General features: G+C 47.3%; 1 protein-coding gene and 1 pseudogene across 2 annotated transcripts in view; both read right to left on the bottom strand.

The window, feature by feature from the left end:
• The window catches only part of LOC119285989, an 18,629-nt gene extending 9,375 nt beyond the window's left edge, over positions 1-9,254 (bottom strand). Inside the window, exons 1-4 of one of the 2 annotated variants that reach the window (XM_037565330.1) lie at positions 8,836-9,254; positions 8,450-8,600; positions 7,810-7,896; positions 7,185-7,385 (exon numbers count right to left, since the gene is read on the bottom strand). In XM_037565330.1, the coding sequence (XP_037421227.1) occupies positions 7,365-7,385; positions 7,810-7,896; positions 8,450-8,600; positions 8,836-8,951 (375 nt within the window). In that variant the 5' untranslated portion in view covers positions 8,952-9,254 and the 3' untranslated portion in view covers positions 7,185-7,364. Of the gene's footprint in view, positions 1-7,184; positions 7,386-7,809; positions 7,897-8,191; positions 8,370-8,449; positions 8,601-8,835 lie in introns of those variants that run through there. The other variant, XM_037565331.1, reaches the window with a different exon arrangement.
• Positions 9,255-11,202: 1,948 nt separating this feature from the next.
• On the bottom strand, positions 11,203-22,832 carry LOC119285987 (annotated as a pseudogene).
• Positions 22,833-25,376: the final 2,544 nt, after the last annotated feature.

Genomic DNA, 25,376 nt, shown 5'->3' with positions numbered 1-25,376 from the left:
GTACTCGCCTAAGTTCTCTCACTTGGAGACTTAGCTGCAGTCTGGCACTCGCCTAAGTTCGAAAAAATCCTACCGAGTGGAGAGCAATCCTCCCACTCGGAGGCTTAGCTGCAGTCCAGTACTCGCCTAAGATTCTCTCACTTGAAAAAATCCTACCGGGTGGAGAGCAATCCTCTCACTCGGGGGCTTAGCTGCAGTCTAGTACTGGCCTAAGTTCTCTCGCTTGGAGACTTAGCAGCAGTCCGGCACTCGCCTAAGTTTGAAAAAATCCTACCGAGTGGAGAGCAATCCTCCCACTCGGGGGCTTAGCTGCAGTCCAGTACTCGCGTAAGTATCTGAAAATCCTACCGAGTGGTGAGCCAGCCTCCCACTTGGAGGCTTAACTGCAGTCCAGTACTCGCCTAAGTACGAAACACATCTGAATCCTCAAGGACAACGAGGTGCGAGTCGACTGACACCTTCTCCGTGAGGGCTTCACCATAAATACAATGTGCGCTCCATCCTACTCTGCAGTAACGAGGTGCAGGTCGACTCCCACCTTTTCTTTGAGAGCTTCGCCACAAATACAATGTGCGCTCCGTCCCGCTCTGTAGTAGCAAGACGCAGGTCGACTACCACCTTTTCCTTCGGAACTGCGCCACAAATACAAAATTTGTCTCGAATGAAGAACAATTCCCACCCGACGGGGGATTCATGAAGATATTTAACGACAAACCAAGTTCAGATAAACTCTAAAGGTTCCGGACCACAGATCGAAGTGCTCGGGCTTTCAGCCGGAAAGAGTTTAATGGTTACAAAAACCACTCGGCATCCCGAGGCAAATTTAAGGTGAGGCATAAAAGTTTGTTCACTCCGTGGGAGGAGGACTAGCAGGCTCGACGAACTCGTCTAGGTCGACGCCGTCGGCGATCCGAGTGGCTGCAGCGATGAAAGTCTCCGTAAAAGATCGGAAGTCATGCTTCTGGGTGTTGGCGACCTTGATTGCCGCTAGCTTATCTTGACGCACCTCCTTGCAATGGACGCGAACCAGAGACAGCGCCACGTCAGCTCCACACCGGGCAGAAGATTTCTTCCACTCCTGCACTCGATCAGGGATTTCGTGAAGTCAAGTCATCAGGGACTCGAGATCATTCTGGGGCGTGGTCTCTGGCCAAAGTGTCGGGTCAATCCGCGACATGGCGACCTTCAGTCGAGCCAAGTAGTCCATGACACCGTCGATGCGGGATTCCAGTCGGAGCAGATTCATGGCAGTTTCATCTTTTACGGGAGAATTGATTGGGTCCAAACCTGACTCAACCCGCCCAGTCTCCTCCTCGAAGTTCTGGCAAAACTCAGCATTCACGAGGATAAGTCAATTTTCGTACACTGAGTCGACATAAAAAAATCAATCGAAACAAAATGTGCACCTTCAAGCTTGATGAACAACTTCTTGGCAAGGCTCCTCAGATAGCTCTCCAGATCGTCCCTCCTGCGAGCAATGCTTTCCATCTTCTCGCCCAGGATGAGATTCTCCTTCTTCTAGCGCGAGCACTCCTTGTTGGCGTCATTCAGAGCAGATTTCAGCCTGGTATTCTCTTCTTCTAACTGGCCGACCGAAGCTAGTTTCTGTTCAGCTAGAGCGGTTCTGTCGTCAGCCTCCTTTTGAGCAGCATCCAAATCCTGATCCTTCTTCGCCAGAGCTTCTCTCAGTTTTTCTACAAAGAAATGATGCCTGATTCAGAAAGAGCAGAAGGGTACTCAAGCCTAAGACAGACCAGTCGACAAATTCGTTTTACCAGTGGCATCGTCCTTGACCCTTTGCAGCTCTGTCTTGGCCAGCTCCAAGTCAAGGTTCAGTTAGATCTGCTGTTTCTCCAAGTCAGCAAAGCGAGCTCCAAGATCACAAGATTTTTGAAATCAAAGGGGAGAAGTTATTTTTACAACGAAAAACAACAAAGTCAATAAGTACTAAGGCTACAGTCGACTGCCCGCAGTCCACCATAGCCTCGAGGACTACACCTAGTGGGTGCACTTTGCGTGCCCCCACCGGTTCTGATCCCACTCGACCGACCCGCCGGAGTCGAGTGCAGGGAGAAAAAAAAAGAGAAGAAGAGAGAAAGAACTCAGACCACAGTCGACTGCCAGCAGTCGACCGCGGTCTCGGGGACTACACCCAGTGGGTGCACTTGGCGTGCCCCCACCGGTTCTGACCCTACTCGACCAGACCGAGTGGAAGAGAAAAAATATCAGTTCGATTTACACTCGACAAAATACAAAGACTACAGTCGACTGCCCGCAGTCCACCGTAGTCTCGAGGACTACACCCAGTGGGTGCACTCAGCGTGCCCCCATTAATTCAAAGTTCAACCAACGCACCCAGTGGGTGTACTAACGCAAAGATTTTCGGAGCAAAGATTTTCGGAAAGAGTCTTCAGATATCATATCCTAACAGAACAAGCGGCGACCAACTAATCTGAACGTTGCTTTGGAGAGCCGAGCTAGCGTCGTAGGCAGCCTGACTGGCGTCCCGCACCATCTTCATCTTCTTCATCATGACGCCCGCCTGGCGTATCGCTTCCCTGGCAGCATTCACTTCGTCTTCTAGGACATGATGGGTCGCAAAAACTGAAGGTGGGTCGACAGGGGCCTGAGCAGTCGACGAAGAAGGCAAGGCACTCGACAGTGGCACGACGAAGGTAACAGAACCCCGATTGGCGTCGCCAGTGTCCTGAACGACTGGTTCCACCCTCGGCGTCGACTGTAGCGCCTCGCTTGCAGGAGCTTGCCTATTCTTCCTCGTTAAAGACCTCTCGGGCTCTTCATCATCATTGGGGAGGTCAATAATGTTGGGAGCTATGCAAAGTTCAATTGCCAAAATCACGTCACCCAATGATGCACATTACAGTTGAATCGACCGAACAAAGACAGTATGGCAGAAATCATACCCAGATTAGAAGTGACCGCATCCTCCATCACCTCATCATTGTCCCTGTAAGCTGAGGTCCCGGAAGTGGCAGCGCTGACAGTTCTAAAGTTCGTCCAGTTAAAACAAGAAAAACAAACAGCGCGGAGCATCGAGTGAATACAAAGAGAGACACTCACGCGGAAGCGACGGGGATATCAATCTTGATCTTTGCAACGCCTTACGAGTCTTCGGCTCTGCAACTTTGGGGTGCTTTGGCGCCTTCTCAGTCGGGGTTGGTGAAGAGATCCGAGGAAGCTTCGAAGACTGACCAGCCTGAGCAGTTGCCTTTTTGCGGGCGCTCGGTCGTTCTTGGTCAAGCTTGGATCGCCTCTCCCTGCGAGGGGGCGACTCGACTTCTTCTCCATCGCTTGAGTCGTCGCTTCCTCCATCCCCTTCACCGTCGAAAGTCCACTCGCCACTGTCGCCGCCACTCGCCTCACCTTCCAGAGCTTGCTCTTGCTCTCCGTTGGGCATTGAATACATTTCAATAATGGCCTGAAAGAAAGCAGGGAGAACAAAGTCAGTCGACGCAGTATAGGCAGCTGCGCGAGTGAATTCAGATTACAAGCAAAAACTCAGAATTAGACCTTCTCTGGTGCATGAGACTGGTCGAATGGGGGAACTCTCCTGGCTCCCCTGGGGTTATCCTTGTTTCCGGTAATGCCCGACAGCCACTTCTCCAGTGTGTCGTCATCGACCTCCTCCGGGTGAATCCGAGTGGAGTCTTCAAGACCCGAATACATCCACATCGGATGGTCTCGGGCTTGAAGAGGCTGATGCGCCGCTGGAGGAAGACCTCCAAGAGATCCATACCGGTGACCCCGTCATGGATAAGCTGGACCACTCGCTCGACCAGCACCCTCACCTACGCTTTCTCCTCCGGGAGCACCTTCAAAGGGGATGGTTTCCTCACTCGGTCCATGGTAAAGGGAGGGAGGCCAGTCGATTGCCCTGGCATCGACTGGTCTTTACAGTAAAACCAGGTCGACTGTTATCCGCGAACTGAGTCGGGAAGAATCATGGCCGGAAAGGAGCTTTTCCCTCTCATCTAGATACCAAGACCCCCACACATCTGGATCACTTGGGTCCTCTCATCACTCGGATTAGCCTTTTTCACTGTCTGGGAGCGACAAGTGAAAATATGCTTGAAAAGACCCCAGTGAAGCCGGCAACCCAGGAAATTCTCACACAAAGAAATGAAAGCGGCGAGATAAACGATTGTGTTGGGAGTAAAATGGTGGAGTTGTGCCCCTAAGAAGTTCAGAAATCCTCGAAAGAAAGGGTGAGGAGGCAAGGAAAATCCACGGTCGACGTGGGTGGCAAGAAGAACGCGCTCACCCTCCCGGGGTTGCGGCTCGGATTCCTTCCCCGGAAGCCGCGCCGAGTCATAGGGGATCAGCCCTCCCTCAGCCAGGTCGTCGAGGTCTTCTTGGGTGAGCCTCGAGTGGATCAAGTCGCCCTGGATCCAGCCCTTCGGCAGGCTGGTTCGCGAGGAGGATCCGCCCCGACTGGTCGCCTTCCCCTTCGACCTCGTCGTCGCCTTCTTTGCCCGCTCCAGAGCCGTCGTCTTCTCCTTTCCCATCGTCGCCGGCGAGACGCGTACGGAACGATGGCATGAGGGCGAGAGTGAGCGCAGCAGAGGAGCGTGAAGAGGAGAAGAGATAATGGGGACGCACTGTTCGGGGGACCCCGGTCCAACGCCTTATATGAGGCCGCTTCCGAGTGGCTGACTGGTAGGCCCGGGCGGTTCTGTCAAATCCCGTAACAATCGCGCGCGCGATACGTGGTGAAAAAGGTGGCGTGGGGATCGAGGCGGCTCCCCTCTATCCCATCCGATTACTATGGCCTCCCCCGTCCCGCGCGCTTCCAAAAATTCGGATCCCACGAAATCTGCGGGCAGCGGAACAACTTGTCAGACCAAAGGTCTCCTCCGCACCGTCACTCGGAGCCTTTCAAGTAAAGAAATTCACTCGACAAAAACCTAAGAATGGATCAAGGCGACTAGAAAGGAAGTCGCTGCCATCACTCAGGTTCATTGATCTGAAACAAGAAATGCTCATGGCATGAAAAATGAGTCGGAGAAGTGCTCAATCCCTTTCCCACGCAAACCTCGATCCATTCGGGGGCTAATGATGAAGCTATGTACCTAGGGTAGGGGCATGGACCTGTCCAAACTGACCTACCCAAGGACATCTCCAGAAGAAATCATCTTTCAATCGACTTGGAGGTGTTCCACTCGACAGACTCAAAGATACTCGACCAAGAAGCAACCACTCGACCAAGACCAAGCCACTCAACAGTCAGGAGACCTAAAGGCACTCCGCATGCTAACGGTCGGTTATTAAGTAGCTTTTATGGTCATCATAGCACTTTATTACTAGTGTTACCAGTAACGCCCTGCCTTAATGTACATTGAACCCTTTGTAACGTGGGCTGGCTGGGGTCCCGGCGCACTCTATATAAGCAACCCCCCTCCTCCGAGACAAGGGTTCGCACCCCTGTAATTCATACACGCATAATCCAATCGACCGCCTCCGGGCTCCGAGACGTAGGGCTATTACTTCCTCCGAGAAGGGCCTGAACTCGTAAACCTTGCGTGCTTACAACTTCTCCATAGCTAAGATCTTGCCTCTCCATACTTACCCCCATACACTACTGTCAGACTTAGAACCACGACACCGCCTACTGGTGCTCCCGGGGTTCTCAACCCCCGACAACCGGCCAATGCCTATCACGCCGCCCCGACGTATGCTCTTTATGGTCATTGCACCACCGACAGCGGCGCCTACTACACACCTCAGCCGGCCCTGCTCCCGACACCACCCTCACCACAGCCGGCCAATGCCTCTCACGTCGTCCCGACGTATGCTCCTTATGGTCACTACTCCACTGACGGCGGCACCTACTACACTCCCCAGCCGGCCCTACTGCCTTCACCATCATATCCGCCGGCACTGCTCCCAACGCCACCCTCACCTCCGACGCTCTATATGCATGATCCCCGGGTTCCTCACTATAATCATGTTAAACGCATTCTTCGGTATCTAAAAGGAACTGTCAATCATGGTCTCCACCTCAATAATTCTTCTCCAAACTCGCTTACCGCATACTCTGATGCAGACTGGGCTGGTTGTCCTGACACTCGAAGGTCCACTTCCGGTTTTTGTGTTTTTCTTGGTAACAATTTGATTTCTTGGTCTTCGAAAAGACAGGTTACAGTCTCACGTTCGTCGGCCGAGGCTGAGTATCGCGCTGTGGCACATGCCGTTGCAGATACAATATGTATTCGGCAGTTACTCTCCGAGCTACACAGGCCTATTAAGCAGGTCACTATTGTCTACTGTGACAACATATCAGTAGTCTACATGACCGGCAATCCAGGTCAACACCGACGCACAAAGCATATTGAGATTGATATTGATATTGTTCGTGAAAAGGTTGCTCTTGGTCAGGTTCGGGTGCTTCATGTTCCCTCTACGGCTCAGTTTGCTGACATTTTCACCAAGGCACTGCCTACTAAGCCGTTTCAAGATATCTGTTTCAGTCTCAACGTCGTCGAGCCTGCCGTTGATACTGTGGGGGGATGTTAGAGTAGTCCTTATGGTATACGACTTCTAGTCCAAGTCAGTTTTGTACCCCTACCCCAAGTCAGTTTGTACCCTCTTATATACTCTTGTATGTCGCACCAAATCAATCAATAAGCAACAGTTTTATTCAACTTTCAATTGATAGAAATATGTGGAGCCAAATACTCTTCATGTTAAATTAAGTTAATATGGCAATTCATTTCATGTTGTGGCTTATGATGCAAAATTTCAAAAGTTGTACTGCTATAGAGAACTTCCTCTTGAATTGAAGATAGCATAGATAACTAAAGCCAATAAAAAAGCTATTTATCAAAATGATTATTTACTACAATAACAAACATGACTGCATTGCTGGTAAGATAATATATACGAAATGACTACCTTCTCAAGCCCTAGATCATAACTTGACGGCTTTCTCTAGCACATGAGCTTATTTTCCACCACTCTAGAGGGAAGCAATTTTATTAGTGCGAATTCCCTATGTTTATACTCGGTGTATATATATGCATGCATGTACATCCTTTAACGAATGGTAGGTCAAAGACTATGGTGAGGATTGACTAAATACAAGATACAGGTCCATAAATGATATCCTTTTTCTACAGATTTATGTTCTATGTATATTAATTATACTTGAAAATCAAACCTATTACCTCTGGCGACTCCAGGTTTGAACATAGATACAATAATAGCTCCCCTGGTGAATGCTCTTCTTGTTTGAAAGGTAGATCGTTGGATGGACTTGATAATGTGACACCAAAACCAGAAAGCCTTGACAAATCCTTAGTTGAATCCCAAAACCACCCATGCATGACTCCCATTTTATTTCCAAATTAGAATTGTATAGGAGCAGGCTTTAGAAAACAACAAGTTATAATCTGAATTAGTGGAACTTACTCCCCTATTGGCAGAAGATATGGATTTATAGTACTATGAAATTTAAATCATCGCGAGCATTCTTGTTGTCAATATTAGTATATTAAACTGATATGCTAAAAATAAAATATTACAAATAGGATACATGACCAAACTCTTGGCTATACCAAGAAAACATTTTTCTTTTGAGAATAACTGCTGGAGAAATGAAAAAATATAACATATGTCCTTGAACAAACTTATAAATGAGATGAATTAATCACATGTAGACACTGATTTAAAAAATTTCTATGAGCAAATCTGGAAACATTCAAGAGGTAGAAGAAAATTAAATGTATATTCTCTATGTAGATAATTCATGACGGTAACAGGTTAAGTAAACGATTAAGTAGAAAAATTAACCTGAATGTGGGGGCATGCAAAAGAGTTGATCAGTGAGAATCTTGTGTGGATAAGCAAGCCATAATTTACCATGAAGAAACTGAGTTTCTAACATAGAAATAGAAGAAATGAGTTGCCGAAATATAGATCTAACCAGGTCTACAAAGAAAAGAAATGAGTAAATATAGACACTAAAATTCGAAGCCTTCACCTTACTTTGTCAAATTCATAGGAAAAGAAGAATCAATTGATTATTGGTAGTAATAATGCCATATACTCTGACATTTTATAATCACCTCACCTCGACCAAAAATATTATACTAGTATGTAAATAAAGAACTCAAAGGCAGCAATTTAAACTTAGCAGTCAGATAACTAATACCCATGTGATATTCTCAAAATATATCGGATCAACATCACTTAAAAAGCAAAGACTGTATAGTAGAAAACAGTAAAAAAAATGACCAAAGTGTTCTCCTTAAAAAAAGAACCAAAGTTCAATCCTAGCCAGCCATACGTGGATCAACATGTATAGGAATTTTGAACACAAGGGCACCGACATCGTTGAGTCGTTAGACTCCCTGATCCATGTGGAAAATAGAAATCCAAATCAGCAGAAAGTACAGAGCATCAAAGACAAAGGGAAAGGAATGATCTGTACCAGCAGAAAAGCCATGGGGAAGTATTCCTGAATCCTTTTCTCTGCCGATCCATCATCGTCACCCCTCTTCCCATCATCTCCACCACTCACAGGACAAACTGATGCCCAGCATGACCACAGTAGCGAAGTCTCTATATAGCCACCTGCTGACCTGCAAGCAAGCAAGCAGTACGAACAAACAAGAGTGAGCATGGACTCTAGAGTGGCAAGAACATGCGCCCATGTAGCAGGCAGATACAGACACGGATCAGAGTTTGCCAACCACAAATGGCCAAACTGATGGATCGAAAGGCCTCGTGACTACAATTGATCAGCCGAAAACTAAAACTAACGGGATCTTGGTTGGATGTATGTGAAGAGAAGGTGGAAAGTAAAATTGATCGTACCTCCTATCTATGACTGGGTTTCTGGTTTCTCTGCTTTCTTGCTGCCAAGTGCCAACGATCCATCCCCTGGCAGTTGAGACCACCCCCATGGCTGCACCGGTCTGAGAGTGCCCCATGATGCCACCGTCCGAGAGCAGGATTTATCGATGGCGAGTGGGGATCGCTGCCCCTTCGATGACTGCATCCTCGCCTCCCTCCAGAGCCAGGATTCATAGGCGGCGAGTGGGGATCGCTGCCCCATCGATGTCCGCATCCTTGCCTTCCTCCCGAGTCGGACCCCTCGCGCCGTCGCGCGCCTCGCCTCCCTTCCGCGCCGGATCGATTCCCACGCGCGCATCGGCTGGATGGAAGCGGACTGCGTCGCCTCATCCTCTCGGTATGGAGCGCCTAGCCTGGATTGCGAACAGTTCTTTTATTGGCGTTTTTCGTACGAATCAAGCGGGTCAGCAGCAGCAGCATCCCAATAAAGCCCAATCAACCACAGGCCATGAAGAAGGCCGCGAGAGTAGCATACCCTTTAGGACAGCCCGGCCAGGTCGCGGAAACGGCAGCTGAAACTTAGATCTGACGGGCAGAAACAATCTCAACGTGAAATCTGACGGCCGAAATCACTAGAAACGTGAGAGAGCTCGGTTTAGGTGTGGTTATACTGTCCTAAATGACATTTGGTTTGTTTTAGCCCCATTCTCATTATGAAACTAAGTTTACATTACAACAACGGCAAATATACGACAATGACCCGCTCCGCTAGGGTTCCTATCCTCGCCGCCGCCGCCCCGACCTAGCCTCCCCGCCGTCGCCGGCCGCCGAGCGCGCGCCTCCCGGCCCGCCCTGCTCCCCCCCTCCCCCTCTCCTCCCCTCCCCTCCCGCGACGCGCCCGCGCACTCCCGGGGGCTCCCTGTGGCCGCGGCCCTCAGCCCCGCCTCCCTCTCCTTCCCCCTGCCATCGCCAGCGAGCTTCGTCGGGCAAAGCCCTGGGGGCGCGGCGGCGGCGGGGCCCTCCTTCCCTGTCCGCTTGTGGGCGCCGACGCGGGGCGGCTCCTTCGAGCGGTGGCGCTAGACGTCCGCGGGATCCAGCGGCGCGGTGGCGGTTTCGCGGGGCGGCGGGGTGGCCTGCATGTGGCGGCGCTCAGGCGCCCTCGTTCTGCGCGCGGGGCGGCTGCGGTGCTCCCATCTCGGGAGGTGACGTGCGGCCGGTCTCTTGCCGGATCCGGCCGGATCTGGCTTTGGGGGTCGGCCGGCGACGCCTGGCTCCGGTGGTGCGTGCCCGGCGGCTCCGGCGCTTGGAGCTCGCCGGGCGACGCGGGTAGGGCAGCGGCCGGGCGTGGCCGATGCTCCGGCCGTGGGCGGCGGCATGGGTAGGTCTCGGTGGTGGCCTACCGGTGTCGTGGCGGCTTCACGGTGGCTCGATGGATCTGCCCGCGGCAACGGCCGACTTCTCTGGCGTCGGTTTGTCTGCGTTCGGGCCGTCTCGACCTTCACCCCATCTCCTCGTCGTCCGGGCGCTACCCCCATCAATGGGCTGGGCCTCTCCCAGCTGCGGTCCACCGCTCATCTCGCGCCCGATGCCGCAGGACCAAGCTCGTCTCGCGCACGATGCAGCAGGACCGAGCTCGTCTCACGCACGGTGCAGCAGGACTGACCTCGTCCCCCTCTCGTTGCTGTAGGACCGAGCTCATCTCGCGCTTGGGGCTGCAGGATGGGTCGGTGGATGCCAGTTCTGGCCGACCTATTGGGTCTCGACACTGGGGGTTGCCCAGGGGCGCGAAAGGTGGGACCTTTCCGCACGTCCCTTTCGTTAGGGTGCAGCGGGTCTCGGGTGAGGTGGTGTCGAGGTCTTGGATGCTGGGGCGGCGGCCCTGGTGGTGGTTGCGCGGTGCTCTTGGGCAGAGCACGTGCCTTGGTGCTGCCCGGTCACCATGGTCGTGTGGGCGGCATGGTTGTCGGGGTGTGGTGTTCGGTGGCGGTGAATGTTGGCCGAGGTGAAAACCTGCTCTATCTTCGGACGGACCGGCGGCGGCGAAGATCATTCCCTTCTTGAAGGCGTCGTCGCGGCTCTCATTGCCCGTCATGCGGCTCCGGGGGAAACTCTGATTCTTGGATCGGGCGGTGGCGGCGCCCCGGCGTCGTACCCTTCCTGAAGGCGCCGCTTTGAGGCGCATGGTTCGTCATATGTAGCTTCATCTCTTCGGAGCGGTAGTGCTAGGAGTGGTGTTGCTGCGCTCAACGCCTATGTATTTTGTCCTGGGTGTGTGCTTGTGTTGCAGTGGCGTAGCGTGTGTTTGTATTGAATGCTTGTGGTTTGATGCTTTATATATAAAATGGGGTGAAAGCCTTTTTTGGTAATATATGACAATGCAATTCAGTATAACTATGCAGAAACTAATAAAGAAACATCATGAGCCACATATTTCAATTTACATGGCAGAAACTATCACCCATGAAACAGCATCACCGGCTATTTCAACATTCAGTATAACTATGCAGCAACCAATAAAGAAACATCATGAGACACATATTTCAATTTACATGGCAGAAACTATCACCCATGAAACACGCATCACCGGCTATTTCAACTGCCGCCCGTCCGACTTGCCAGGCGGCATGCTGCGGACGTTCTTCAGCAGGTCCTGGATCTTGGACAGCATCATCATCTGTGATGGGTCGCCAGGGGTGGGGGCCATGGTGGCGGCACTACTGCTCGCGTGGGGAGGCACCGTTGCCAGCGGCCTCGGGTTCTCCTGCAGCTTGATCTTCTCAAAGATGTACTGCTTCTCTGCCTCGGCCTCCTCCAGGCGGCGCTTGAGGTACATGCTCGCATAGTCCTGCTCCGCCTTCTCCTACTTGGCCAGCGCAATGCTCTGGCGCTGCTCTGCCTCCTGCCGGGCCTCGTTGGCCTTCAGCTGGAACATCTCGGCCTCAGCACTCTTCAGCCAGATCATGCTCTCCAGCTCCTCCACCTGCTGCTGCTTACGCAGCTGCTCTGCCTTGAGCTCCCGTGCCTCCCGTGTCTTCTCCTCCAGCTCACGCTCGCAGGAATCCACCGCGAGGCGAGCCTTCTTGAACATCTGCATCTTCTCTTCAGCCACAGTCTCCATCTTTCTGACAGCCTCTTGGACAACCTCAGCAATTCGATTGCAGGCCTCGTGCGGAGTGATCAGGCGCCCCAATTCTTCATTTTCGGACATCTTTGGAAAATCCATCTCAAGCTCTGCCAAATAAGTAATAGTTAATACAAAAGGTCTGAATTACAGCTTAGGCAGATACAAACCGATGGAACGCAGACATAAATAAACCCACAAAGCTGATCACACCAAAAATACTGGAACAAAATCCAGTAATAAACACACTCACCTTTTGGGCTCTTTGGTACACTGCAAGACTATAATATGGAGGGCCTTTAGCCATTGATCAGTATATGATCAAAAGGTTATAAAATCACAGTTACACATTAACAGAAAAACTGACACCAAACCTGTAGATAATCTGACTAGCAAAACAATATGCTAGAAAAAGAAGCATAGAAGATAACCAATTCAGCTGCATGACAGAGCACTCAAATATCTTCTACTTGGGAACGATAATGAATGCACCAACTGTAGACAAAGCATGTTCATCTTAGATTCATAAACAATATTACTGTCGTAGATAACAAACGAGTAGATCTGAGTTGAATGGCAGAGGCACCGTCACCCAAGCAGTAGTACTTCTTGCCCCGTTATGTTAAATTGTGATCCAAATTCTAGTACCGTATTGGACTAGACGTAGTACATACGGTGTGGGCCTTTTGCGTTGGTACCGACGCATACGAGTACAACTCGTTTACTTGTCCTACAAGGACTCCTATGTGTTGCCCCTCATATATACCCCATGTAGTCGCACCACAGACGGTCTGTCGTCTCGTGCTTGTAATACTCCTCCTCATAGTGATTGCGTCTTCGTGCGTCCGTGGTTTTCTCCCGCAAGGGTTTCCACGTAAAAATCCGTGTCTCTTTGTCTCGTTTATTCTCGTTATCATCTAACAAGTGGTATACAGAGCCAAGTTACAGATACGAGATTTGAGACGAGAGATTAGGGTTTGGCTATGCGTGCCGCCGCCTTCCTACAATCTTTTCGGATCGGAGACTATTTCCTGTACGAGCCGCTGCAGCCGCAAGTCGCCGAGACGGACATGTTTTTTGCTGCTGATCCGATTACTAATCAAGCAGTCCACCGAGGGTTCCGCTACCGGCCGCTGTAAAAAACCAAGTCACCGGGAGTTTCCGCTGCGGTCCAATCCGTTCCTGCAGCTGTTTTAGATTGGCGTGTGGCTACAGCCGTTCGCCGAGTTGCTGCCGCTGGCCGCTTCAAGTCCCGAGGGAATCAACCAGTACAGTACCATGGAGATATCCATCCACTCACGTGAAGGCTAGTACTATTGAGTACTAGTTGATCAGATTTATTTTCTTATCTGATTGTTACATCCACACGAAGAGCTACCAGGTGCTATCTTTTTTGTTCTTTGGTCCGCAAATTAATTCTATCAAGGATTTTTCTACCGGCTTGTACTACTTGGTGTACACAGATTTATCTGCTCGTGGCTTCCATGAAGTACAATCTTCCACCACTGGACCGTGACACAAGGTTTACCCTATGGCAAGTTAAGATGCAGGCGTTGTTGGCACAGACCGACTATGATGAAGCACTGGATAGTTTTGGGAAGAACCGAATTGAGGACTGGACTGATGAGGAGAAAAGAATTGATCGTAAGGCCTTGTCAAAAATTCAACTCCATTTGCATAATAATATTTTGCAGGAAGTTTTGAGTCAGAAAACTGCCGCAGCTCTATGGTTAAAGCTAGAAGGGATTTGCATGACTAAAGATCTCACCAGCAAGATGCATCTGAAGCAAAAATTATTCCTGCACAGGTTACCTGAGGGAGGTAATGTTTTGAATCATATTTCATAATTTAAAGAGATCATATCTGATCTAGCTGCAATGGAGGTTAAGTATGAAGAGGAAGATACTGCTTTAAAGTTACTTTGTTCACTGCCAAGTTCTTATACCAATTTTAGAGACACCATATTATACAGTCGTGATACTCTCATACTTAATGAAGTTTATGAAGCTTTGAACTCTAAGGAGAAGATGAAATTAATGGTGCCTCATGATGGTTCGAGTTCATCCCAAGCCGAGGGATTATCTGTTCGTGGCAGGACAAAGGAGAAGAACTCACATAATGGAAACAGAGGCAAAAGTAAGAACGGCTATAGGGGCCGGTCGCAATCCAGAGACAAGAAGTATTGCAGGTATTGCAAGAGAGACGGGCATGACATCTCAGAGTGTTTCAAGTTGCAGAACAAAGAAAAGAGGAAAGGTAACAAACATGGTGAAAATTCTGCTAACGTTGCTCGTGATGGTAGTTCCGATGATGCTCTTGTCGTTATTGCTGGATGTGCCGAGACCAATGATGAGTGGGTACTTGATACTGCATGTACTTTTCATATGTGTCCACATAGAGATTGGTTTAATACTTTTGATTCCACTACTTCTGCTGGTTCCGTTTTGGGTTTTGATAATTCACCATGCAAGATTGAAGGCATAGGTTCTATTCAAATCAAGATGTTTGATGGCATAATCAGAACTTTGACAGATGTTCGGTATATTCCGAAGATGAAGAGAAATCTTATTTCTATGAGTGCCCTTGATGCAAAGGGGTACAAATATTCAGGTGGAGATAGTGTTTTGAAAGTCACCAAAGGTTCCCTTATTGTGATGAAAGGTGATTTAAGTTCGACCAATGGTCTTTATTACCTTCGAGGTTCTACAGTTTCAGGTAACGCTACTCTAGTTGTTTCAAAGAATTCTGATTGTGATGCTGCTAACCTTTGGCATATGCGTCTTGGACATATGAGTGAACTTGGTTTAGCAGAGTTAAATAAGAGAGGTCTTCTTGATGGATATGAACCTGATAAATTGAAATTTTGTGAGCATTGTATCTTCGGCAAACACAAGAGGGTGAAGTTCAACACTTCGACTCATACAACTGAAGGTATTCTTGATTATGTGCATTCTGATTTATGGGGACCATCTCGCAAGAAGTCACTAGGTGGTGCAAGTTACATGCTAACTATTATTGATGATTATTCGAGAAAAGTTTGGCCTTATTTCTTGAAGCATAAATATGAAGCATTCTCAGCTTTTAAGGAGTGGAAGATTATGATTGAGAGACAAACTGAAAAGAAGATAAAGATACTTCGCACTGATAATGGTATGGAATTCTGTTCTAAGCAATTTAAGAATTATTGCAAATCTGAAGGCATTGTCAGACATTACACCGTTCCTTATACTCCTCAACAAAATGGTGTTGCTGAGCGTATGAACAGGACCATTATTTCCAGAGCCCGTTGCATGTTGTCCAATGCAGGTTTGCATAGGCGTTTTTGGGCTGAGGCCGCTTCCACTGCTTGTTATCTCATTAACCGTTCACCATCTATTGCTCTTAATAAGAAAACTCCAATTGAGGTATGGTCTGGTTCACCTGCTGATTATTCACAGTTGAGAGTTTTTGGTTGCACTGCTTATGCTCATGTTGATAATGGAAAGTTGGAGCCTAGGGCTGTTAAGTGCATCTTTCTTGGTTATAAGTCTGGTGTTAAAGGTTTTAAATTATGGAATCCTAAAACCCAGAAGGTTGTTATTAGCAGAAATGTTATCTTTAATGAATCTGCTATGTTACATGATGTTTCATCTACTAATGTTCCTGTTGAGAGTGAACAACAGCCTCCTATTCAGCAGCCTACTGTTCAGGTGGAGCATGTTATTGACTCAGGTGATACATCTAGTAATGAAATTGTTGATGCACATGATGAACCCGTCGTTAATGATGATAATGTCACTCCCACTCCAAATCAGCCTATTGTTCCACCCAGTTGGAATCTTGCTCATGACAGAGTTAGGCGGGGTACTAACAAACCTGACAGGTTAATTGAAGAGTGCAATATTGTTTCTTTTGCTTTATCTGTTGCAGAAGAAATTGAAGGTAACGCTGAACCTTCTTCATATTCCGAGGCTATTATTTCTGGTGATAGTAATAAGTGGATGACCGCTATGCATGATGAGATGGAATCACATGAAAAGAATGGCACTTGGGATTTAGTAAAATTGCCTAGAGAGAAGAAACCTATTCGTTGCAAGTGGGTTTTCAAGAGGAAAGAAGGTGTTTCTCCTAATGATGAGATAAGATATAAAGCAAGGTTAGTTGCTAAAGGTTACAGTCAGATTCCAGGTATTGACTATAACGAAGTCTTTTCTCCTGTTGTGAAGCATAGCTCTATTCGCACTTTACTCAGTATTGTTGCCATGCATGATCTTGAGCTTGAACAATTGGATGTTAAAACTGCATTCTTACATGGAGAATTAGAAGAGGATATTTATATGGAACAACCTGAAGGTTTTGTTATTTCTGGAAAAGAAAAGCTTGTCTGCAAGTTAAAAAAATCTCTTTATGGATTGAAGCAATCCCCTAGACAGTGGTACAAGAGATTTGACACCTTTATGCTCTCTCAAGGTTTCAAAAGGTCTAATTATGATAGTTGTGTTTATTTGAAAACTGTCAAAGGTTCAACTATTTATTTGCTCCTTTATGTTGATGATATGCTAATTGCTGCAAAGAGTATGTCAGATATTGATGAACTAAAGAAGCAATTGAGTAATGAATTTGAGATGAAGGATTTGGGTGCAGCAAAGAAAATACTTGGCATGGAAATATCCAGAGATAGACCATCTGGAAAAGTATATCTAAGTCAGAAAGGATATATTGATAAAGTTCTTCGTCGTTTTAATATGCATAATGCCAAGCCAGTAAGTACTCCGTTAGCTGCACACTTCAAATTATCATCAGCTTTATGTCCTAAGTCAGATGCAGATATTGAGTACATGTCTAGAGTTCCCTATTCGAGTGCAGTCGGTTCACTCATGTATGCCATGGTTTGTTCTCGTCCTGATTTATCATATGCATTGAGTGTTGTCAGTAGATACATGGCTAATCCTGGAAAAGAGCATTGGAGAGCAGTTCAGTGGATTTTCAGATACCTGTGAGGTACTTCTAATGCCTATTTACAGTTTGGGAAAACTAGAGATGGACTTGTTGGTTTTGTTGATTCTGATTTTGCTGGTGATTTGGATAAGAGAAGATCACTCACTGGCTATGTTTTCACCATTGGTGGTTGTGCTGTGAGTTGGAGAGCAACTTTGCAGTCTATTGTGGCTTGTTCCACCACTGATGCCGAGTATATGGCTATTTCTGAGGCATGCAAAGAAGCTATCTGGTTGATAGGTTTGTACACTGAGCTTTGTGGAGACTCATCTTGCCCTACCGTATTTAGTGACAGTCAAAGTGCTATATATCTTACAAAGAATCCAATGTATCATGAGAGAACAAAGCACATTGATGTCAGATATCACTATATTCGAGATGTTGCTGAAGGTGATTTGAAGGTATGCAAGATAAGTACTCATGATAATCGTGCTGATATGATGGCAAAGCCAGTTCCGACCAATAAGTTTGAGCTTTGCTCAGGCTTAGTTGGTATTTCTCACTAGTCCTATGAACTTTGACGCACAAGGTGTTTAAGCTGATTTGGATGAAGTTATTCACTTTCTTCGACTACTGAAGGGAATTTGGCTCAAGGTGGAGATTGTTAAATTGTGATCCAAATTCTAGTACCGTATTGAACTAGACGTAGTACATACGGTGTGGGCCTTTTGCGTTGGTACCGACGCATACGAGTACAACTCGTTTACTTGTCCTACAAGGACTCCTATGTGTTGCCCCTCATATATACCCCATGTAGTCGCACCTCAGACGGTCTGTCGTCTCGTGCTTGTAATACTCCTCATAGTGATTGCGTCTTCGTGCGTCCGTGGTTTTCTCCCGCAAGGGTTTCCACGTAAAAATCCGTGTCTCTTTGTCTCGTTTATTCTCGTTATTATCTAACATGTTAAATAACAGGGAAAAAGTACTAGGTGCATTAGAATACACTTAATACTGCTGATATGCCTGGAGAGTTCATGATGGTGGGATACCTCAGCTTTCACTATTTCGATAGTTCTAAGAACATGGTTTTACTACTCCCTCTGTAAACTAATATAAGAGCGTTTAGATCACTATTTTAGTGATCTAAATGCTCTTATATTAATTTACAGAGGGATTACAATTTTGTGGAGGACGGTACTATTGTTTTAGTGCAGAAGCATTCTTGAATTGTTCAGAGAATGCCTATTGATCTACTGAATTCGTGTAACTGATTTAGAATGCATACTGATCTACCGAATTCGTATAACTGTCATTTATGGTATTGTCAGAGAATGCATGTAGGCTTGCAGTGTACAGAGTTACAGCAGAAGATCCCAAGCCCAACCAGAAATGCTAAAAAAAGAGTTATGTTTTATATGAGAAAAAAATATGAATTCAGAAAATATATTCAAACAATAGTTTTAACTATCCAGCTAGAAAGCAAGAAGTATAGCATAGTCAAAGATGAAACCAAATAGCAAGAGAAGCATGACTTAACTCAGCATGATAAAATGAGCGAACAAAACTGGAACATGTAAAAGCATGGTTTAGTTAACGAAGTGCATTTACCTTGGAGTGCCGGCAGCAGCGCTCTAGGACTCATGGATTGAGCAGTACCACTTCTTAGTCTTTCAATCAGATCATCACATCTCCTGAACAAGTTCCTCCCTTTTGAGTCCTCACTTAGACGGAAAATCTTACAAACATACTCAAGTTCTGTAACAACGCATCCTTGTCCCAGCCAAGAGCACATTGTTGGAATACATCCCTAACCCATCCCAACAGCTCAGATGTCCTTCGGCAAGCTTGGCACCGAAAAAGCATCACTGGATGGGCAATTCCGTTATTAATTTTCTGTCTGGACCCTATCTGCTCATCACAGATTGCACAATTAGTGTGAGTCCAGTGAGAGCAGACATCACACCCAATCCAGTGGCATGTATTGACTTCAAAATCAAACTTATTGCAGATCACACACATGCAGAGGTTGCAAAAGCCATTCCTGTTGCTACATATATTGCACCTACACTCTTCGGCAGGGAGAGCACTCTTAAAGGCGATGTTCCGGCACCTCTTGTACAAGTAAACCTCAGCAAGATGACTCACGGGTAGGTTAACACCTGGATGCAAAAATGCCTGGATTCCAGTCTTGATGGCAACAAGAATCTCCAGCTGAACATGGTGTGCCATCAAAAGTGTAGTTGGTGTCAAATCCACCCTATTCTGGACAAGCTTCTGCAGGTACAAGAACTCCTCAACATGATGAGAACCCCCAGTTCCTTCAAGAATTGACCGAAGTTCACTCTTGATTTCATCCAACGCCTCATCTGGCATAACCTTCATTTTCTCAGCAACTAGATCAACCCTTTCCCGAGCAACCTCCCGAAGAGTCACTCTACCGGTATTGGGATCCTACGAATGACTTGCCATTCAGCAACACCTTTGGTGGCTAGCTCCTTATCTTTATCCACTATTCTAATAGTGGTTGCAGCACCACCACCACTGCTTTTGTTTGGTTCTATAGGCCAGGTCTCCCTTGAACTGGCACTCTTAGTGGCAGAGTCATGACCCAGGTCAGAATTTGACGCACGCTCCTGCATATCTGGCGAACCAACTTGGTCTGACGAGGCCAGAGAGAGGGAGGTCTGCAGGTTTGGAGTGCCCCCGTTGTGCCGTGGGGGCGGCATCCCCTGTGGAAGCTGTTGATGGAAATTTGCGCCTGATGAGGTTCCCATCCAAAATCAAAACCTAGCAAAGCATGTAGGCAATAATAACTGACATCAATCACCAGGTTAACACTTGGCACTTTAAGCATCACTTTGTATACCAATATATTACAAGAACCTATCTTGTGTTATGAAGCAAATCATTAAAGAGTTTGCACATTTATTTCCAGAATTGCACCCATGATCTTACTCATCGAATAACATTTCCACAGAGCAGCCACAAAATTTATCCCTTAAATTCCCAGGTCAAAAACAAGTGGGACAATTATCTTCATTTATTTCTAGTACTCCAGTAATCTTAGTCACCAAACATCATATCTCTACTACTATTAAACAAGCAAACATATTCATCACTAAGTGCACCCAACCTAACATACACAAAGCAACACAGACTAATTACAACCTTACGATGAGGGTTACTTAATTTGATCTAACCGTTAAAACTATACTAACGTTCCGCGAAAACTGCGTTTAGCAATTTACCCGGGCGGACGAAAACTCTCCCAACGAAACGTCCTACGCCCCGCGTTACCCCAATCCAAATCAAAGGAAGAAAAACGCAACCCATCGCACATGAGCCATCATTAGCGGTGGAAGTTAGGGTTAGGGCGCCGCCGCGCTCCCCCATCCCTTTGGCCACCATCCGTCCTGCTGCCCCTCTCACTGCTGCTCCACCACCGCCCCATGCTCCACCCGATCCGCCGCCACAGCGCGACCGCAGCTCGGTCTTGCCTTGCCGTCCACCCGCATATCTCCTCCCTCGGGTTCTGGCAAGCTGCATCCACAACCACGGTGAACTGCCATGGGTGCGGCCAATCCGAGCTCAGTTCAGGGCTTCAGGCAGGCCAACCAAGTCTCGACGGTGGCGCGGGCCAGCCCAGTGGCGTCGGACGCTGCCAGTCTCGGCCGTTGCGTGATTGTGCGTATGACGCTCGGCATGTCCCTATAAGTGCCAGCTATTGCTGGTCCCCGCCCCCATGTAATTAACCCAACAACTAATTTTTTTGTTCAGACTGACCTGCTCTTCAGTTCTTGCTGATATGTGGTTTTGAGACCCACCCAATCAGGGTTCGCGCTCATGGAGGAGAGCCTGTTCTTCCTGGAGGCCTGCCTGGTGAACACATGGGATATGACATGTATGATTCCAGTTGTGCAAAGTCTGCTTGCACTGCTATCCATACTGCCCCTAGCAATATAATTTATCTGCTGCCTCAACAGCTCACAGTGCTGCCTCCTTTGGATGAATCTGAAATTCTATTAGAAACATGATGAACCACTTAGATAGATCATCGATCTGTACAAAACTGATAGATGTCGTGTTTTTGTATATCTTATGCGGTCTGATTGAATTTTCTTATCCCACATTTTATTTCAGATGCTGCAACCTTGAGTGATCCATTCACTCGATTCTTGAAACCGTTTGCGTTTTGTGAAGTCTGGCACACAAGGTGCCCTCATGGGTGCAATCAAGTAGATCCCATCAGCATTTTGATCTCTCCAAATTGTTGCACATGTAGGGTTGCAACACAAGTAACTACATGTGAATTGGAACTATAAGATATGTGTATTCCAATTTTAAATTCTATTAAGAGTGCATTGCACGTGCATACTAGCTGCAGGTCGAAGTCATGAGGCACGTGCATACTAGCTGCACGTCCACTGCTCCAACGCGCCTTGCACACTCAACCGGTATCGTTTCTAGGGTCGTCGCCCTGACATATCAATGCATATATGTGCGTTGCACATGCACGCTTACTAGTCTAGACAGAGCAGACACATAACTTATCCGCTAAGCTCCCCAGTTCAGAAACAAGCGGTATGACTATCTGCTTATATTTCCAAAACTTCTCAAGTTATCTTAAGTTACTAAGAAACAAAAACCTAGCCAAATCTGCACGTGAAAATGACTGTCATCAGCCACTTGCTCAAGACTTTCATTTCAAGCATCAGTTCACATACCAAAAGAACAGCAAAACCTATCGTATGTCACCAAGCAAATTATCAGTGCTCAAAACAAGTAGAACAATTTTCTGCTTTTATTTCCAAAATCAACCCAGTAATCCTGATGATCAAAAAACACCTTAATCACCAAACAACATCTCCCCAACTTTAATGGTTTTGGAACAGGTGCTGGCTGGAGGGGACAAGAGGCGGAGTGGTGTCTCATCTTTAGCATTGCCGGCAGTGGGTCTCGACGGCGTGGTGCACTAGGGTATCGGTGCTGGAAGTGTGTTGATAGGAACGCGCAGGAGGGCAGTGCGGTGTGGCGTCGTGGTGGAGTCGACGGCAGAAGGGCGTGGCAAGGTCTATGCATGGATTACTCCTAAAGATGAGACGGCAGAAGATGGCGGGGGCAGATTGCTGAGCGTGCACATGCGGTGTGCACTCAGGATTTGCTAGACCGGTTGGTGATCCTGGCTAGCCGGCGGGCGGCTTGGTGAGGCCACCGGGATACTCGGTATGGCACGGGGTCAGGACACATCATCAAGCTCGTAGGTAGGGCAACTCTATGCGCCAGGATGGTGGCTTTGGGTTGACTAGTGTATGTACTTTGTAAGGCTATGTTGAATAATATAATAAAGATGGTTGTGTGCATCGTTTGATGCAGAGGCCATGGGTTATCCTCCTTTTCAAAAAAAATCCCCAACTTAAGAAAGAAACAAGGGGTACAACTTTCTGTATACATATTCCAGAATTTCTACAGTGATCTTAATACACAAATGCCATCTCTACACAGAGCATGCACATATATTCTCGTCCAAGCTCCCAAAATCAATCAGCGCGAATTTCTGCATACTCCCTCCATTTTTATATACAAGGCCACAAACTCATATTACAAGACGAATTTCTGAGTATATTTCCAAAATTGCTCTAGTAATCTTAAGGTTTGAATAACCAAAACGTCTATGCACATATCAGTATCACAATTTTCTCCCCTAATGTCATCAATTCAAGTTTCAAACCCAAACTTTAGCAACAAATTCCCCTATTTCATCTGCCGAAACCTCTGTTCGACTAACAAATCGTCTCCTCCACGCAAATGAGACGAAATCGACAAAATAGAAGGAGGGGGAAGGAGCAACCCATATGCCTAGACGCCGGAACCCATCCTCCACACCCAGACCCGCCACCAAACCGTCCCGGGGTAAATTCCACTCCCACCGGATGGGAAGCACAAGCCAAACTAGATCCCAGAAACCTCAGCGCTCCACGGGGCAAACCTGGGTTCAGAGAGCTCACCTTGGCGCGACGGAGTGATCTACACGGAGGGGGAGACGGCCCGAGTAACGAATCTCTGGTGCCGGGTAAGGCTCCGGCTCTGCCAACGACGTTGACGAGGAGGAGCTCGGGAAGCAAAAGAAGAAAGATTTTCTCTATTCCGTTTTTAGTAGAAAAAAAAAGGACGAAATGGTGGGAGTCCAACCAGAAAGGAAAGAAGTCTAGATAACCCCGTGAGTTTTCACAAATCGGTCACATTACCCCCTGAATTTTAAAACCAGGTATTTAACCCCCTGGAGTTTCCAGAACCAGATAAATTACCCCCTAAGGACTTTGTAGAGTGGTTTTAAGAGTTAATTTATCCACGTGGCCCACTTCACACAAGCCTGCTATTTTCTGTTAGCAACAAGCTTGACTTGCTGATTCCTGTCCATCCGAAGCACCTGATGCAACTTGAAGTAGAGTATGTGAAGCTAGTTTCCTCTTATCCTTAAAAATCCTAGTTTCCTTGTGACGGATGCAACTTGGAACATGTACTGTAGAAGTTAAGCTCACGTACACGAAGCTAGCTTGACTTGATCTTTGCCAGTCTGTGGCTGCTCGTCATCACATGTTTGCCCCTCCGCAGCTCCTCTGCACTTTTTCAGCCGTGCCACACCTCTGTTCATCACCGGTAATACCCAGGCCACGCCACGGCCTGATGCTTTGCATAGCTGCACGTCTGAACCTGCCCCATACGCCCCGTCTGTGGACTTTTCACGTATCTTGCCGAGCTTTACTTGGTCTGCAACCGGGCACTTAGCTTGCAGAGCACAACAGACAATCAAAAACACCAAACTAAGTACTCCCTTCGTCCGAAAAAGCTTATCCCGAACTTGTTTTTAAATAGATGCATCTAGCACTAACTTGGTACTAGATACATCCATTTGAAGGACAAGCTTTCCGGACAGAGGGAATAGTTGATATCCCGTGTCTTGATCTCGTGGCTAGCACGACAGATATAGACAAGTATGCCTACATCTTAGGAGAAGGTCAATGCACAATGTGCCAGAATTGCATTGTGAGAGATGTAGCTCCAGCGCTTTCTCGTAGCTTATTGCTGGCCTGCCTTGAGTTCCACTCTGCGCTCATCCCCTCAAAACTCTGATAGGTGTGTCAACTCGAATTTCGAATCTGCCACACAATACAACAGACTACATGCTGCTACAAAATGCGCGCGCAATGGCCTGGGCATGCGGCACGACGTCACAACCGGGCGTACTTGTCAAGCATGTGAGCACGGTCAACCAGGTGAGCAATGTGATGCATGTTGGCACTTTGAGCGCAACAGCAGCATAGCATGCTCAGGAAGCAATCCGCACTGGCCATCGAAGAGATGCATGAGAAGGAATGGATGAGAGTTGTGCATGTTGCAGGCTACGTGTTTAATGGAATACATGTGCGTAGCTATGGTGATATTGAGTTGTTTAGAGGTGGGACCAACAGTGGCTTGTGTAAAATGGCCCACTTGTTCAAAACCACTCTTAAAACCACCACCCAAAGCCCACAGGGGGTGTTTAATCTGGTTTTGGAAACTTCAGGGGGTCAAATACCCGGTTTTGAAGTTCAGGGGGTTATGTGTTCGTTTCGTGGAACCTCAGGGGGTTATTTAGACTTCTTTCAACCAGAAAGACCATGGAGGGCGGTGACCATTTAGCGGCAAATTCGACAATTTTGATCTCTGAATGGAATCAATTCACAAAATGAACCGCTCCTAAAATTATTTCACGCGGCTGATCTTTTTGAGTGGCGCTCGACACGCAGGCACCGCACCCTATGGTGCAGCGCCTTGTTCTGGGATGTTACACCTCTGTCCAGCGTGGCAGCCTCTGGGCCCATATCCAGCGGTGCAGCGCATCCGAGCTAGGCGCTGCACTGTGACTTAGTTGCAGCCGCTGCGCGCTAGCCCTCCCCCACCCACCCCATTCTTCCAGCACCAGTTACAGAAGAAGCGGCGGCGGCGGCCCTCTCCTCTCCCCCTCTCAATCCCCTCTCCCAAATCCTTCAGATCTAACGATTTGGTCCGTAGATTTCTTCACCAATCCATCCTAGAAGGTACTCTCCTTTGATCCCTTTCTTTCTATCCATAAAATGTATGCTATTTTGAAGATTTGGGGAACCCTTGTTTGATTAGATTAGAATCTTGCATGTATTAGATACCTAATTGTAGATGATTTATTATTTTGCAACCCTAGTCTAGTTTATTTTATTGAAAATATATGCTTTGGATACATAGGTTGACATGCTATTTCTATGGAAAATATATTTGTATTGAATCTTGCATGAAGTAGGCCTAGTTTAGTTTATTTGTATTGAATTATATTCATATTTGACAAGAATGCTTTGGATACATATGCTTTGAATCTTGCATATAGTAGGCCTACTTTAGTTTATTTGTATTAAAAAGATAATCATGTTGACAAGAATGCTTTGTTTGAAATTGTTAGGATGGTCCCCGCAAAAAAAGAAATTGTTAGGATGGTTTGGCTTCTCGATGATCA

The sequence above is a fragment of the Triticum dicoccoides genome, chromosome 4A (assembly GCF_002162155.2).
Source record: "Triticum dicoccoides isolate Atlit2015 ecotype Zavitan chromosome 4A, WEW_v2.0, whole genome shotgun sequence".
In the NCBI taxonomy this organism is placed as follows: domain Eukaryota; kingdom Viridiplantae; phylum Streptophyta; class Magnoliopsida; order Poales; family Poaceae; genus Triticum; species Triticum dicoccoides.
This window is presented reverse-complemented; position numbering and strand designations above follow the sequence as displayed.